The following is an 18,546-nucleotide window of genomic DNA, read 5'->3' on the forward strand; positions in this document are numbered from 1 at the left end:
AGCCCTCTCTTTAAATCTTTTCTGGCTAACTTATAGCTCTCAACCTGCCCGAACTAAGCCTTCACACCTCATCTCACATCTTCCTCTTGACAAGAGCTTCAACTTCTTTAGTAAACCATCATTCCCTCTCTCGACAACAATCTCCCTGCCTGATGAGTATATACTTATCAAGGATCTGCAGTAGCTGTTCCTTGAATAGGCTCCACATTTCAAGTGTATCTATCCCCTGCAGTTTACTTCCCCATCCTATGCATCCTAAATCTTGCCTAATTGCTTCATAACTGTCTTTCCCCCAGTTATACCTTTTTTCCCTGCAGTATATACCTATCCCCGCCCATTGCTATTGTAAACATAACCAGATTATGGTCACTATCGCCAAAGAGCTCACCTACCTCCAAATCTAACACTTGGCCGGGTTTATTCCCTAGTACCAAATCCAAAATGGCATCGCCCCTTGTTGGCCTGTCTACATACTGTGTCAGAAAACCCTCCTATACACATTGAAGAAGAACTGACCCATTTAAACAACTTGAACTATTGTTTTCCCAGCTAATGTTGGGGAAGTTAAAGTCCCCTGTAACAACTACCATGTTACTCTCACTCCTATTGCGAATCACCTTTGCTGTGTTTTTCTCCACATCCCTGGCACAATTCAGAGGCCTATAGAAAATTCCCAACAGAGTGACCTCTCCTTTCCTGTTTCTAACCTCAGCCCAAACTACCTCAGTGGATGAGTCCTCAAACATTATCCCAACTGCTGTAATACTACCCTTGATTAACAATGCCACACACCTGCTTCTTTTACCATCTTCTCGGTTCTTGCTGAAACATCCAAATCCCAGAATCTGCAACAACCATTCCTGTTCCTCCTCCAGCCATGTCTCTGGAATGGCCACAACATCAAAATCCCAGATTCTAACCCATGTTGCAAGTTCACCCACCTAATTCTAGATGCTCCTAGCATTGAAGTACACACATTTCAAACTAACATCCAGATTGGTTAGAGGAGCGTATCCTTCTCACATCAACCTTAAGCAACATCAAATCGCTAGTGCCATTCTAGCATTGGCCCACAGACTAATTTGGACCTTCACAAAATGTGTACCCGTCTTTGCTTTTCGACTCTCACCACTTCCACCCCCTCCACTCCGCCCCACACTTCTGGAAAATCTGACAAACATTTAAAACTGTTTCCAATCCATTTGAAGGCTAAGACTTTATGAAATCACACATGCTCCAATCAGTTAGTTTGAACAGATTATATGCATTTGTATTTTCTCAGCAGCCATTAAGAAGTTTTTATGCTCTCCATCAGTAAAGAATCTGTATTCTATACCTTTGCTGTTGGGTACCTCAATATTGTTTATACTTAGAATAACCTGGTGTTTCAAAGCTCAGTCGAGATATTACAGTAATGATGCACACTGGTAAAAGGGAAAGCAGTTCTTCTGTTACTGCAACAGGAAGCAGCTCCAATATTTAATCAGATCGTGTAGTTTCTGCCTGGAATTTTAAATAGCTAAATTTTCCCTTATCTTCCAATGAGTAACTTCTCAGGGAACTATACGTGCAAACTAATCCCAGACCATAAACCACAGAGTATTGAATATGAATTCTTTCAGAAACCAAACCAGGCTCTTTTAAAAATTGAATTCAATTTAGTAGATTAATAAGCTACTACTAATTTTCATAACAATTATTTTTAATAAGTTTAATATTATAAATTAAGTCTAAATATTTTAACTGCAGACATTCTAGAATGTTCCTCACAGCTGCCCAAGCTATTTTTAAATTAGTTTTATGGAATAAAACTGTAGTGTGCTTCATAGCCAAAATACTTATTAAACAGCTTCCAAAATGGCATCATTAATAATGTGGTCTGAGATATGCACAGATTTTCACTGAGTTGGAAACTTTCCAAGCTCGGCAAACCCATCTCCTTTAAAAGGGCCCTTACCTGCCATAGTTTTGTTCCAGAAAGACAAGTCTGGACAGAGATGAGGCTGCTACTGTTGGAGGCAATTCAGATGTTGCCAAGGAAGCAATTAGCTCTGTGTTGAGCTTGTTGAAGGTTGGTCTTAGTTGTCTGATGCTTCAGTCCAGATGTATGGAAGGCTTTTGCAAGGTTTGTGAAGGTTTGTAGCTCAGGTTGAGGTTTAGGGTGTAGGTTTGCTCGCTGAGCTGTAGGTTTGATATCCAGACGTTTCATTACCTGGCTAGGTAACATCAGTGGCAACCTCCAAGTGAAGTGAAGATGTTGTCTCCTGCTTTCTATTTATATGTTTGTCCTAGATGGGGTTCATGGGGTTTGTAGTGATGTCATTTCCTGTTCGCTTTCTGAGGGGTTGATAGATAGTATCTAGATCGACGTGTTTGTTTATGGCGTTGTGGTTGGAGTGCCAGGCCTCTAGGAATTCTCTGGTATGTCTTTGCTTACCCTGTCTCAGGATAGATGTGTTGTCCCAGTCGAAATGGTGGATTTATCTTCCATGTGTAGGGCTACGAGGGAGAGAGGGTTGTGTCTTTTTGTGGCTAGCTGGTGTTCGTGTATCCTGGTGGATAACTTTCTTCCTGTTTGTCCTACGTAGTGTTTGTGGCAGTCCTTGCTTGGAGTTTTGTAGACAACGTTGTACTGGTTTTGTCCATGGGTTGTACTGGTTTTATTTTATATAGAAGGCTCTTACACCCACTTGCCCTTGCCCCTCACCTCCAATTCTAGTTCCATGTACCCTCAACCACCTCCGCCACCTCCCCTCCTTCCCCCTCCCACCCCCAACATGCCGTTTCCAGGCCTTCATCAAACACAGGCCAAAAAGTTAAATCTCATCGAGTGGTCAGTCTGTCATAAAAGCAGACATTTATACACTAAGCGAATACTCTATTCACTAAGTATTTCATTAAAATACAGCCAGTACTTTAATGGCATCTCAAAACTGCCAATAAAACATTAACTCAGCTGCATCCGTGTCCCATCAGCATAGATAGTTTTAAAGTTCTTTAACTCAAACAAACATTCATAACTAAACTGGTGTCAGCTATAATAGCAACTCATAGGAAGCATTAAGAAAGTAGTTTATTGAAACTGCAGGAATAGATGGCTAATATATTTTTTACTGAGCTACACAGGATGACATTCCAGCAGTGGGAGTCTTCTTTTTCTTTCCAGCTGAAAGTTGCTTCCTGTTTGTCATTTATAAAAAACTGGGAATTCAAATAACTTCAGATCATGTCACTTAAACGTATCTGCACAACAGTGTTTATACTTTATTCCTAAATTTGTGACTTCCACATTGTGGACTAAAGCCCTTGAAACAGCAAAAATGAGATCTGTGCAAACTTTAAACATGAATTTAAAATCGTCTTGCTGAGATTGGGTTTCCCACTTGCGCAGTTCCCACCCTCCGCCTTTTCCAAGCTGGCAAGACTGGATGCATCAGCATCCTATATTTCTAAAAAGGTCAACATTTGTTCTAGCTCCAGGAAAATTCAGCCCCAACTATGTGCAAGATGCAAGGGTGAATGAGAGGAGGTGGCACATCAGCTGAGACTCAGCAAGGCCACCCCTAAGATGTAATTCACACCAGAAAATCTGAACCAGATGTGGGTTAGTCTTCCATCCCACAGTGAGAGCTGCAATCTGATTCAGTAGCATTTGCACAAATCCCCAGCAGCACCAGAACTCCAAAGTAAGAAGTGGGTCCTGAGAGAACTGCAGGGAGGCCCAGGAAGAAAAGCAATGAATCCCAGGCTAAAGTAAGACTTTGGCTTTTAGGGCAGAAAGGAATTGGAGCCTTGGGAAGGGCGAGGTAGATGGATGCAATGGAATATAGAGATACAGGTTTTGAAGGCTAGACTAAGAGCAGGTAAGGGAGATAATTTCTTGCAGGGGGGAAGGGTGCCCAGTGTATGCCCTCCCCTTTCTTTCCACATTTTACACAAAGCTATTTCTGAATCCTGTGCCACCCAACCTGGTTGGTATACTATTGGGGTCAATTGGCTTGGCAAGCTTAATTGCCAGTTTTTAAACAAAAAAAAAGACGGATGGGCTTTGGCACCCAGCCCCTTGCTATACCATAGGGACTGGTTCAGGGGTAAGTTGTAAGGCAGTGGGCTGGTGACGTGACAGATCTTTCTGCAGTACCCACCCCCACACCCACAACTCCATCTGAAAACGACCCAGTAGGGGCCATCAATTCGAGACCTCAGAAGTCAAATTGTTAACATTTTGGAAATGTTAAGCATTCTGTATAGCTCCTTTGACAGTGCCAACTACCAAGTCAATTATTGGTATTTACTTCAAGAATTTCATCTGTATTATGGGACCAAATTGTAGTTCAAATATGGAAATTTTGAAGCTCTCCTTTGCATCCAAGATGTCCATACATTAACTCCTTTCCTCTTGGGATTGCTTTAATGTCAAAGGTTGCCAGGTGACACAAACCTGTATTTCTTATTTTTCTTATTATTCAAGGAAGTTATAATTGATGCAAATCTTAAGAGACACTTTCAAACAATTGTAGATTCCACAAGCCGTTTTAAATCATTCCAGATTTTATCATTGTGTTACGGATGTCGTCTAAAGTCATCACAATTCTACATGTCGACAACCCTTTATAGATCGCAAGATATGGAATTATCCATTCCACAAAACTACCAGGCTTTCTCCAATAGGACAAAACTAGGTAAACTGAATCACCTTGCATCAATCACGTGTGTGTCTAATGCCAGATACACCTGGTAATAGGGGTTCCATGGCCAATCGTGAATCATTGCTGTGCCACGTGTATAATTTTTAACTGCAGTCTCATTGTGGAAAATCTGAAGAGAGTTAAAAAAGGTTTGGCTCCTCTTGAAATAGCTCCACAGAGACCAGTATCCCATTACTAAGCCACCCATTAATTCCACATGAAGGGTTGTTGACTCACATACAACCTTTCAGTCAACTCTCAGTGCGCTAGAATCGCTGACATTTGTCTTTTTGATCTGTCAACCAGGGATCCCTGATTAGACCAGATTAAAAGCCCGAATCAGGGAGCTCATATTCTATGAGGTCGACCTAGCTGACCTCATGACACACATTACACTTTTAGGAAGTAGCTACAAAAGTGAACCAGAAGAATAGACACTTCTATTGAGCACATAATATTAGATTTATCCAGAGGCAATCAAGTTAGTTAACTATGGCAGGATCTCAGTCTTTTCTCAAATTTGAATAAGTGTTTAGATCAATTCAAGTTATATTGTTTCCAAACTTGGGACACGTTAGTTTCTATTCTGTCACTTTCAGTGTATGACTGAAATTACAATCCTGTAAAACTTTTGTCCATATTAGAGAAAGGCTTATGTTAAAACATGAAAAAGGGAAGATAACAAAAGCTACCATTGCCACATTCTGTGTCTGTGTGTTCTCCACTACTGGTTGAGTCCCTTATATGAAGATTGCATTAAATGTTAATTTTATTAGCAAATATTTTGTACTGAATGCAGTCTACTTCACCAACATTTGAATGAAAAGTGAGCATAAAGTGGTGCAATTTCCAAAGATCCACATTTTGTTGATGAATCTGATATAATGAGTGACCGCAGGTGTGGACTTGGTGCAGGCTAGAATGTTGTGGGATGATGGTGTGGGCTGATAGATCTGCTGTCTTCTAGTACTTTAATCATCACTTTGAAAGTCTCATTGTGCTTCGACTGGCACTCCGTTGGTGGTGGGTGGGGCCCTCTCCACATGTCATAGCCATCAGGGATACCCTGGAAGTCTATCTGTCTGTTCAGGAGTCTCTCCTATGTAAATACTGTTGCCCACACAGGGCCCCTGCAGAGGAAAGAGCCTCACCCACTTGGAAAGTGACCACCCCCCAACCTTGACCCACTGACATCCAATGAAGCTACTGCTCACGAACTGACGTAAGCCCAGTAATGGCCACTGCTCTCAGTGATGCTGCTCTCTCTGAAGCGCCACCAATCCTGTGATTGGTGGCAGATATTGGAGGTGGGCCAATCTATATGTCAGGAAGTTGAGTGCCTGATGACAGTGAAATCTGATCACGTTTTATAGGGACAGCAGAAGCAGCTTGTCCCAGTTGGCAGAGGGACCGCCACATGTATGTAAAATGTATGCCACATTTACTAATTTAATATTATCATTTAACTGCTTTGAATGTGTACTTCCATGCTGTGTTACTGAAACCTCTCCTTTGGAACATTTTCAGAATTGCGAAGTGAAGATTGAGAATAGCATGCATTTAGGCTTTGTCACTTCATATAATCAACTGCATTTTTTTATTTGCAGCCTCAGGCAGAAAAAGGACAGTCTTCTTCACAGACAGTGGAATGGAGGAGCCAATCTGGTCAATTGTAAGCCCTGTGCTGTGACGCACCCCAGTTCTGTCTGTGGTTCCGATGGCCACACTTACTCTTCTAAGGTAAAGTACTTACTATGGAAACTTAGTAAAATGATTTACTTCTTCAGGGTTATATCTTAAATGCAACATGTTAAACATTTGCTCCACAGATGGTTTCAGTAATAGCTATTGTTTGACAGAGGGAAAAATAATTCCTTTTTAAAAATAAGACCATAAACCTCCTTAAATACAATTTCTGTTGAATAATTCATCAGAAAAAAAAGCTACACAAAATGTGAAAATGCAAATCTGTAGAATTATGGAAATCCCAAATCCTACATTGCAGACCGCATGAGAAGGGGGCATTGTTAATCTTTCCTCCAACAGCCATCTGTTTGAATGTTGTAACAACGGTAAGCTCATGTTCTCAAGATAACGTCAAAATGCATTAAGGAAGCTAATTCATCTGGCAGGAATTTGTAAGGAACCTCATTTATGCACTGCCATGGAGTCCCGTTCAAGCAAAAACCTACAAATGGACGAGACCAGCTTTGCAGATAGATAGGAATATTATTACGTAATAATAGAATTATGGCCTTAGCGAAAGCTATGCAAACAGATTATTTGTTTTAATTTACACTGAACTCCTCAACACCAAGCATTCTTTTGAAAGCTCAGTTCAAAAGATTTATTAAATCTTTGGGTTTTTTAATATTTTATACAATTAGAGTCCATCGTATTTAATTGACAGTTTTTTTGAAAGCACATACCATCCTGAAGCAGTCTATAGAATTTTTACTTGGAATGTAGGCCAAATTACACATGCAGATCGACAGTTATTTTGCTTCTTAAGTATTTTCCATTAACAAGATCTGCACTATATGATGTTTCATTATAAAGCAGAATCTTATAAGATGCTGAGCAATGTACACTTTGGCAAGCAAACTGGGAGAATCATATAAGGTCCAGTGAAGACTTTCTCAATGTTGAAAGTAATTGTGAATTTTCAAACAGAGTTTCTGGCATTGAGACAAGATTCTCACTAGTGAGTGGCAAGTTGTCCACTAATGGGGATTATTGCTTATTAATGGCCTCATTAACTGCAAATCTCACCTCATGAATGTGCAACTTCCTATCCTACTACCTGCCGCTATAATGAGACATTGACAATTCACAGCATGAAAGGCAGAGCAAGTGCCTGGCGATTTCAGCTCTCCACTTGCTCCTCTTGGTCCTCCATCTTGGACACTCTGCACCAATAGAGCAGCCACAGCATGGAGCCCCTGTGACCCCCCATCCACAGACATTGGCCAACGTCCGTGTGTTGTCATCACACCTTTCCAGTATGTTCCTGCAGAGTAAACCTGGACTTTGGGCCACACCATCATGTTAGTGCTGCTACAAGGGGATTTTATGTACAGGGACAGGCACCCAGCTCATGGATTGGACAGGCTGCATCTTAGGGCTGATCACTCACTCTTTTAGCACTCCCTCACTCAGAACCCACCTGGATACTCACAGCAACTCTGCATTTCCTTGTCTTTTTGCAGGAAGCACCCTCACCTGGTGCTACCAGTCTCAGAGTTCTCCAGTATTGCCTTGTCATTTAGCACAGACAGTCAGTGCAGGAGCTCCCCTTTCACAATTTGGCCTCCCTGCCGACGCTGTTTTCTAATTTATAGTTTACAAAGTTGAAGAGAGGGTGCCTCCAATTTAGTGTGCTCTCTTTCTCTCATCCATTTTACAGTGCCTGCTCCTTCACTGAACTAATAAGACAGCCTGCTTTTCCAATGAAGGGAGATCTTTTGGTCCTGTAGCTTTGGGACCCAACCACGGTCCTTAATTGCTCAGTGAGCCCACTCTCTGGCCTTGAATAGACTGGATTGGGGAATTCATCAATGGTTTACTGCTACCATTCCCCCACCCCGTCCCATGCTGCCTGCTGACCCCGATGTCAGGATTCCAAAGCCCACTGGAAAATTTGCCCCATGTGATATACTGTGGTCACCTTAAGAGTTACAAATGGTACATTTTTAGCATGCTCCAATTAAGTCAGGAACTGATTAGAATGTATTGTTGTATGTTGCAGCAGAAACCCACTTACAAAGTGCAACAGAACAACACCAAATCTTTCTTCATTAAGTCAGGGCAGGTCTGTAAAGGCAATGTACTTTTATCAGGGTCAGAGAATTCCATATTCCGTACAGCTTCTGACCCACATCCATCCAGCAATAATAATAAGAAATTATATTCATGTACCTTAATATAATAAAATATTCAGAGGTGTTTAATAGGATAATGTAAAACTAGGTATTGCAACATACAGGGTTATTTGAAAAGATGACCAAATGCTTTGTTGAAGTGTTCAAGGAGTATTTCAAAAGAAGAATGAAATCTAGTAAGGTCGAAATTTTAGCGATGGAATTCAGAAGTTGAGAAGCTGAAAACCAGGCTACCAGTAGCAGAGCAATTAAAATTGAGGATACTTAAGAGACCTAAATAATTCAGAGATCTCAAAGGACAATTGGATGGAAGAAATTATACAGAAAAAGAGGGGGAAGGTCATGGAAGGTTTTTAATTAAGGTTGAGAATCTTAAGTCAAGTCCTTGCTTGACTGGGAACCAGCATAGGTCAACAAGCAGAGGAGCGTTAGGTCCATAGAACTTGTGAATAAGGACATAGACATTAGTATTTTGATTTTCCAGAGACTAATCTGTGTGAAGTGAGTGAGGAGTGCTTCCTAATAGTCAAGTCAACAAGATGTAATGGCCAAAATGGGAGGTTTGGCAGTAGATTAAATGAAGTATGATTGAGATCAGGCAATGCGACAGAATTAAATGTGAGTTGGTGTTGACAGGGATATGTGGTCTTCTCAAGACCACATAAAGTTGTGAACAATCTGGTTTGATGTCAGACAGGGAGAAAATGGAGTCAGTAACTTGTGAATGAGTTCAGAGCTGAGACCCAAAGACAATGGCTCCAGTTATCCCAGTATTGTATTGATATTTTTCTGTTCAATCAGTACTGGAATTCAAATAAGCAGATTGATAAGTTAACAACAGTAAAAGGAGTTGAGAACAATGATGGTAAGGTAAAAGGGGATGTTGTCACTGTAAATGTGAAAACAAATGTGTAATTTTAGATGACATTGTTGAAGGGCCATATGCAAATGAGACCATAAAATAAGAGACCAAATTAGGCCATTTGGCCCATCCAGTCTGCTCCTCCATTCAGTCTTGGCTGCTATATTTTTCAACTACATTCTCCTGCTTTCTCTCTGTATTCCATGATCCTCTTACTAATCAAGAACATATTTATCGCTGACTTAATATGCTCAATGACTTGGCCTCAATACCCTTCTGCGGCAATGAGTTCCACAGATTGACTACACTCTTGTTAAAGAAATTCCTCCTGCGTTTGGGTTTGAGTTTGAGTATGAGTTATTACTGTAACATGTACCAAGACACAGTAAAAAGTGTTGTTTTGCATGCTACACAGGCAGATCATACAATACATAGCGTATCAGGGTAGCAGAATAGAGTGCAGGATGCAGTGTTACAGCTGCAAAGAAGGTGCAGAGAGAGAGAGACAGAGAGAGATGGATCAACAGTAACGTTTGAGAAGTCCATGTTGATTGCTTTCCCAAGACAGTGGGAAGTGTAGATGGAGTCAATGGATAGAAGGCTGGTTTGCGTGATGGACCAGGCTACATTCACAACTCTCTACAGTTTCTTCCAATCTTGGGAAGAGCGGTTGCCATATCACACTATGATGCATCCAAATAGGATGCTTTCAATGGTACATCAATAAAAATTGGTAAGAATCTTTGAGAAGACACCCAATTTCCTTAGCCTCCTGAAGTAGAAATGTTGTGCTTTCTTGACCGTTGTGTCACCATGGGTGAACCAGGACAGATTGCTAGTGATCGTTACTCCCAGAAACTTGACGCTCTCAACTATCTCAACTTCAACATCACTGATGCAATCAGAGACATGCCCTCCATTCTGCTTCATGAAGTTAATGACCAGCTCCTTCGTCACCTGACCTGAATGCCTCATAGCTGGAATTCAGTAGGACATGGCTGTTCCAGTTTATCCATTGTTCCGTCTTGGGGAACATTTGGATTAACTTCTTCCGTGGGCTGTCATCTACACACTTACTAATTAAGTCTATAATTAGTGACATACTTATCTCAGTTCTAAAGAATTGTCCCTTCACTCTGATGCTGTGCCCTCAAGTCCTCGCTCTTCAACTAGTAGAAACATTTTCTCCACATCCACTCAATCCAAACCTCTCAATTTCTTATACGTTTCACGCAGATTCCCACTCATCCTAAACTCCATCAAGTACAGACCCAGAGTCCTCAACCACTCCTCATAGGACAAGCCCTTCATCCCCAGGATCATGCTTGTACTCCTCCTCTTGTATTCCTCCCTCAAATGCCAGGACATCCTTCTGCTCACAAAATTCCAAATGCAGTCTGAGCAGAACCTTATACGGCCTCAGAAGTACATCCCTGCTCTTGCATTCCAGCTTTCTTGAAATGAAGACTAATATTGCATTTGCCTTCCTAACTGCCAAGAAAGACCTAAAGAAAGAGTTAAGAAGAGCCAGGAGGGGCAACATGAGGAGTCTTGGCTGTTAGGATCAAGGAAATCCCTAAGGCTTTCTATAGGTATATCAGGAATAAAAGAATGACTAGAGTAGGGTTAGGGCCAATCAAGGAGAGTAGTGCGAAGTTGTGCGTGGAGTCAGAGGAGATAGGGGAAGCGCTAAATGAATAGTTTTTGTCAGTATTCACGCTAGGAATAGTCAATGATGTCGAGGAGAATACTGAGATACAGGCTACTAGACTAGATAGGATTGAGGTTCACAAGGAGGAGATGTTAGCAATTCTGGAAAGTGTGAAAATAGTTAAGTCCCTTGGGCTGGATGGGATTTATCCTAGGATTCTCTGGGAAGCCAGGGAGGAGATTGCTGAGCTTTTGGCTTTGATCTTTATGTTGTCATTGTCTACAGGAATAGTGCCAGAAGACTGGAGGATAGCAAATGTTGTTCCCATGTTCAAGAAGTAGAGACAACCCTGGTAATTAAAGATTAGTGAGCCTTACTTCAGTTGTGGATAAAGTGTTGGAAAAGGTTATAAGATGTCAAGTCATAGAGATGTACAGCATGGAAACAGACCCTTCGGTCCAACCCATCCATGGTGACCAGATACCCCCAACCCAACCTAGTCCCACCTGCCAGCACTCGGCCCATATCCCTCCAAACCCTTCCCATTCATATACCCATCCAGATGCCGCTTAAATGTTGCAACTGTACCAGCCTCCACCACTTCCTCTGGCAGCTCATTCCATACATGTACCACCCTCTGTGTGAAAAAGTTGCCGCTTTGGTCTCTTTTATGTTTTTCCCCTCTCACCCTAAACCTATGCCCTCTAGTTCTGGACTCCCCCACCCCAGGGAAAATACCTTGCCTATTTACCCTATCCATGCCCCTCATAATTTTGTAACCTCTATAAGGTCACCCCTCAGCCTCCGACGCTCCGGGGAAAACAGCCCCAGACTGTTCAGCCTCACCCTATAGCTCAAATCCTCCAACCCTGGCAACATCCTCGTAAATCAGATAGGATTTATAATCATCTAGAAAGGAATAAGTTGATTAGGGATAGTCAACACGATTTTGTGAAGGTGGGTCGTGCCTCACAAACTTTATTGAGTTCTTTGAGAAGGTGACCAAACAGGTGGATGAGGGGAAAGTGGTTAATGTAGTGTATGTGGGTTTCAGTAAGGTGTTTGATAAGGTTCCCAACAGTAGGCTATTGCACAAAATATGGATGCATGAGTTTGAGGGTGATTTAGTGGTTTGGATCAGAAATTGGCTAGCTGAAAGAAGACAGAGGATGGTGGTTGATGAGAAATGTTTATCCTGGAGTTCAGTTACTAGTGGTGTACCACAAGGATCTGTTTTAGGGCCACTGCTGGATGAAAGCGTAGAAGGATGGATAAGTAAATTTGCAGATGACACTAAGTTAGATAGAGTTGTGGATAGTGCAGAAGTATGTTATAGGTTACAGAGAGATATAAGTAAGCTGCAGAGCTGGGCTGAGAGGTGGCAAATGGAGTTTAATGTGGAAAAGTGTGAGATGATTCACTTTGGAAGGAGCAACAGGAATGCAGTGTACTGGGCTAATGGTAAGATTATTGGTAGTGTAGATGAGCAGAGAGACCTTGGTGTCCATGTACATAGATCCCTGAAAGTTACCACCCAGGTTGATAAGTTTGTGAAGAAAGCATATGGTTGTTAGCTTTCACTGGTGGAGGGATTGAGTTTCGTGGCCATGAGGTCATGCTGCAGCTGTACGAAACTCTAGTACGGCCGCACTTGGAGTATTGAAGGATGTGGAATCTTTGGAAAGGGTTCAGAGGAGATTTTCTAGGATGTTGCCTGATATGGAGGGAAGGTCTTATGAGGAAAGGCAGAGGGACTTGAGGCTGATTTCATTGAAGAGAAGAAGATTGAGAGGTGACTTAATTGAGACATACAAGATAATCAGAGGGTTAGATAGGGTGGACAGTGAGAGCCTTTTTCCTCGGATGGTGATGGCTAGCACAAAAGGGCACAGCTTTAAATTAAGGGGTGATAGATATAGGAGAGATGTCAGAGGTAGTTTCTTTACTCAGAGAGTAGTAGGGGCAAGGAACGCCCTGCCTTCAACAATAGTAGATTTGCCAACTTTAAAGCATTTAAATGGTTAGTGGATAGTCATATAAACAAAAATGGAATAGTGTAGGTTAGATGGGCTTCAGATTGGTTTCACAGGACGGCACAACATCGAAGGCCAAAGGGCTTGTACTGCGCTGTAATGTTCTATGTTCTATGTTATCCTTCAGAGCATCTTGAACTAGGACTCCAAAGTTCTTTTATGCTTCAGAAGAAGGGTCACTGGACTCGAAACATTAACTCTGCCTTCTTGCCACTGATGCTGCAAAACCTGCTGAGTTTTACTAACCATTTCAGTTCTTATTGCACCCCCTCCCCGAGTATTTTGTTCAAAGGCTTATCTGCAGCTCTAGTTATGTGATTCATCAGGACTCTAGCCCCTGCATGACACACAGCTGCCCCATTTCCCAGTGTTGGTGCTGCTGTCCCATGAATGCAGACCTATTTCTCCCCCATCAAACTTTCAGCAATGCATTTTCCTGTTTAATCTTGTTCAGCCTGTGCTAATTAACGCCTGGCTCAAGTAGCTATTTGGAGATTATTAGCTTTTTGGTTCTGCTTTTAATTTATCCCCAAGCTGCTCATATTCCCTCCGCGGGACCTCTTTCCTCTTTCTATCCATATCATTGATTCCTACCTGGGCTACAGCAACTGGATTTTTGTCCCCCCACTCCAAGTTCTTCTGTGGCCCGGATGAGCTATACTGAACCCAAACACCAGGCAGGCAACACAGCCTTTGGGACTCTTTGTTCTCCATAGAGAAAAGTATGCATTCCCCAACCAAAGTAGCCCCGATTAAAATTACATTTCTCTTTTCTAGCCTCCTCTTGAATGGCTCCCTGTGGCATGGTGCTATGGTCAGTTTGCTCATCCTCACCACCACCCCTACATTCGTCCACACAAGAAGCAAGAATCTCAAACCTTTTAAACAAGTTCAAGGAATGAAGTTCCTTCAAAACTGCCTCCTGGTTCCTTCTGGTTGCCTGACGCATAGTCACATCTTTGTGTCCCTGACCACTGACCGAATTTGAGGTAGTTAATGTTAGAGGTGTGACTGCCTCCTGAAACACTGTATCCAGGTAACTCTCCCCCTGCCTGATGTGTCGCAGCGTTTGAAGTTCAGACTACAGCTCATTAACTCTGAGCTGGAATACCTCAATAAACTAACCCTTGCTATAGATGTGGCTTCTATGCACCATAATGGGATCCACCAGCTCCCACATCATGCAGGTATGACACACTGCCCTCCATTACTATTTAATTACTTAGTTCTTAATGTGGTTTTTTTTTAAATTTCCTTTTGGTCTTTTCATTTGTAATATGTAAATATTTCTTCTATTTACCTTCAATCTGAAGGTAGCCTCTAATAGGTGGTTAAATTAGCAGCTATTACCCACTAATGAACTTAAGGTTTATGTATAACGTCACGCTTTTTTGTCCTGGGGCCCCAATTCTGGGTTTCGATTTATCCTATTTAAAAAAACCTTACAAACTACGAGTCAAAAAGCATGCAAAAAAGGATCTCTTCCTCTCTGAACTGAATTTCTAAGTTGCCTCTAAAATCCCTGAATTACATATTCACTCAGGCCACATCTCACTTCAGATATGCTCCCTCTGTCCTGACTGTGTAAAGCTTACAGATAAGAAGTAGGAAGGAGCCAAGGATTCATCCTTGGGGAACACCAGAGTTGGTTTCGGAGCAGGAGGAGAAGTCATTGCAGGCAATTCTCTGGCTACAGTTAGATAAGAATTGAATCATATGAATGCAGTCCGACATAGTGGATGACAGTGGGAAAGTGAGAGTGAAGGATATTGTGATTAACCACCCGACAGGATATAGACAGGTCAAGAAGGATGAGAAGCAAGAGATTACTTTGGTCTCATTGGCATAAGATGTCAATAGTGAGCTTGATAAGATCCATTTTGTTACAGGTTTGGAAACCTGACTGGAGAGATTCAGAAAAGAAAGAGAAATATCTAGGAGACATTGAAAGATGTTTGTCTAGAATGAAATGTTGGAGGTAGAGCACTTATTTACAAGAATGGTGGAGTCAATGATGATAATGACACATATAAAGGAGACAGAGAGAGACAGAGAGAGACAACACCTGAAGAGAGAGAAAACTTTGAAAGATGTTCATATTACAGAAAAGGAAATGTTGAATGTCTTTAAACGCATAAAAGTGGATAAATCCCCGGGATCTGATCAAGTGTACGCTAGGATTTTGTGGGAAGCTAGGGAATTGATTGCTGGGCCCCTTCCTGAGATACTTGTATCATTGATAGTCACAGGTGAGATGCCGGAAGACTGGAGGTTGGCAAACGTGGTGCCACTATTTAAGAAAGGTAGTACGGACAAGCCAGGGAACTACACATCAATAAGCCTGACCTCGGTGGTGGGCAAGTTGTTGGAGGGAATCCTAAAGGACAGGATATACATGTATTTGGAAAGGCAAGAACTGATTAAGGATAGTCAACATGGCTTTGTGCTTGGGAAATCATGTCTCACAAACTTGATTAAGTTTTTTGAAGAAGTAACAAAAAGGATTGATGAGGGCAGAATGGTAGACGTGATCTATATGGACTTCAGTAAGGCATTTGACAAGGTTCCCCATGGGAGACTGATTAGCAAGGTTAGATCTCATGGAAAACAAGGAGAACTCGTCATTTGGAATCAGAACTAGCTCAAAGGTAGAAGACAGAGGGTGGTGGTGGAGAGTTGTTTTTCAGACTGGAGGCCTGTGACCAATGGAGTGCCACAAGGATCGGTGCTGGGTCCACTACTTTTCATCATTTATATAAATGATTTGGATGTGAGCATAAGAGGTACAGTTAGTAAGTTTGCAGATGACACCAAAATTGGAAGTGCAGTGGATAGCGAAGAAGGTTACCTTAGATTACAACGGGATCTTGATCAGAAGAGCCAATGGGCCAAGAAGTGATAGATGGGGTTTAATTCTGATAATTCTAGGTGCTGCATTTTGGAAAAGCAAGTCTTAGAAGGACTTATACACTTAATGGTAAGGTCCAAGGGAGTGTTGGTGAACAAAGAGACCTTGGAGTGCAGGTTCATAGCTTCTTGTAAGTAGAATCGCAGGTAGATAAGATAGTGAAGAAGACATTTGGTTTGCTTTTCTTTATTGGTCAGAGTATTGAGTACAGGAGTTAGGAGGTCATATTGCGGTTGTACAGGACATTGGTTAGGCCACATTTGAAAATTGCATGCAATTCTGGTCTCCTTCCTATCAGAAAGATGTTGTGAAACTTGAAAGAGTTCAGAAGAGATTTACAAGGATGTTGCCAGGATTGGAGGATCTGAGCTATAGGGAGAGGTTGAATAGGCTAGGGCTGTTTTCCCTGGAGCATCAGAGGCTGAGGGGTGACCTTATGGAGGTTTACAAAGTCATGAGGAGCATGGATAGGATAAATAGACAAAGTCTTTTCCCTGAGGTGAGGGAGTCCAGAACTGGAGGGCATAGGTTTAGGGTGAGAGGGGAAAGATATAAAAGAGACCTAAGGGTCAAAATTTTCACACAGAGGTTGGTACATGTATGGAATGAGCTGCCAGATGAGTTGGTGGAGGCTGGTACAATTGCAGCATTTAAAAGGCATCTGGATGTGTATATGAATAGGAAGGGTTTGGAGGGATATAGGCCTTGTACTGGCAGGTGGGACTAGATTGGGTTGGGATATCTGGTTGGCATGCACAAGTTGGACCAAGGAGTCTGTTTCCATGCTCTACATCTCTATGACTCTCTGACTCTATAACTGTTAACAATATCAGCTAAAATGAGAACTGGAAGGCAAAGTCAGGTGGTCAGCAACTTAGTAGCAATAGGGTCAAGAGAGGAGGTGATGGATTTCATTGGATGGAGAGAGCATGAGGTGATAAAGGAGAGAAACTGGAGACTCAGTGCAACTTCAGGGTTAGGGGTGGGAAAAAATTAGAAGATGTTTGTTCTGGTAGATTTGGAAAAGTGGGAAACAAAAGATAAAGTTGATTGAATGGTCTTGATCTTGGACACAAAGAAGTGCAAAATTTTGTTCAAGATGAGGTTGGAAAAGGTATGGGGTACGGTTTAAGATGACAGATTGCAGTAGAGAAACAACATTGTGGATAATCTTGTATTCGTGATTATTCTGGAATGTTGAGCAATTGGAGCAAATGTAATCATGCTTCATTGTGTCCATTTTGAAACCTCTGAAAATCTTGGTCGAAAACATCAAGGTTAGTCCAGAGATCAGTTTAGTAGCATGTGAGATTGTATCCTACCAAGACTCAGCCATGGTACTGAAGAAAGAAACTGCTTACCATCTTAAAGTAGTTGCAGTAAGTAGTGGAAAGCATACTGAGGGGATTCAGCACTAGTATTGAGAGCTTGAGGAATCTAGCCTGTGCATTGTCATCTTGGCAGACAATAGAACCATTTAGATGTCATGGCCGTCAGCCAAGTCAGTATAGCAAATAGTCTACAACTGGTTTACTGTCATTTTGCCACTGGATGGCAGGATCAACATTGCCCACTCGTAGTTGTGCCTTCATTGTCTTTGTCCCAATCTCTGGAATTCCTTCCATACACCCATGTGTTTTTCTATCTTACTTTCTTTCTTTAAGATGCTACATAAAACCTACCTATTTGAGCAATATTTCTTTGTAACTCCTTACATGACTCAGTGTCACACTTGTAATAGGCCTGCCAACACCTTGGGAAGTTGCATTATGTAATAGGTATTATGTACATAGAAACTACTGTTTGTCAAAGCGAAATAAAACCTAAGTTGCATCAATTGAATCTCTGTGAGCACAAATGTTCTTAAAACATAGTTGATTGACAGTGGATTAAGTATAAAAACACAAAGATTCTGAAGAACTCAAATTTCATCTCCAATCAGTTTATTTATCAAATTGTTGACCGTGCACCCTTCTTTAACTTGTATGTGAAATAGACTAAAGGTTGTCAGAGAGCAATTTGCAGCTGCTATGAATCAAATTAGTTTTCAGTTAACTTAATCAACCCAAGCATCTTGTCCATTTGTGGGAACCCAATAGCTCTGAACTTCCGCTGGTCCATTCTTATCCAGGATTTAAAGAGACATATCTAATTATTACAAACATTGAGAACAAATTACTTCTGATAATGATTTTTTCTATTGTTGGAAATTTTGTTTGAGTCCACAGAGTCCTTGGTAAGAAGTAATTTGGTTCTCTCCATGAAACTGTAGTGATGGGGTGTAACTGTATGTGTAGTAATTAGAGATAATTAAACATAGAACAACATTGGGAAATATTCAAAATTATTTTGAACAATGCAGGACAAATATATCCACTAACATAAAAGAAAAAACACTCAATGCTGGTGAGACTCAATGGATTAATGAAGACAAAAGGAAATAATTTAGGGTTATGAAAGAGGCTTACATTAAGTACATAGGTAGCGAGTGGGTACATGTAAAGAGAGAATACAAAGAAATTA

At 41.5% G+C, this 18,546-nt stretch overlaps 1 protein-coding gene across 3 annotated transcripts in view; it reads left to right on the forward strand.

The window, feature by feature from the left end:
- The window catches only part of LOC140492061 (testican-1-like), a 538,140-nt gene that overhangs the window by 396,700 nt on the left and 122,894 nt on the right, over positions 1 to 18,546 (forward strand). For all 3 annotated transcript variants that reach the window (XM_072590727.1, XM_072590726.1, XM_072590728.1), the window contains one exon: positions 6,296 to 6,428. In XM_072590727.1, the coding sequence (XP_072446828.1) occupies positions 6,296 to 6,428 (133 nt within the window). The remainder of the gene's footprint in view (positions 1 to 6,295; positions 6,429 to 18,546) is intronic.

This window comes from Chiloscyllium punctatum, chromosome 20 (assembly GCF_047496795.1).
Source record: "Chiloscyllium punctatum isolate Juve2018m chromosome 20, sChiPun1.3, whole genome shotgun sequence".
NCBI lineage: Eukaryota > Metazoa > Chordata > Chondrichthyes > Orectolobiformes > Hemiscylliidae > Chiloscyllium > Chiloscyllium punctatum.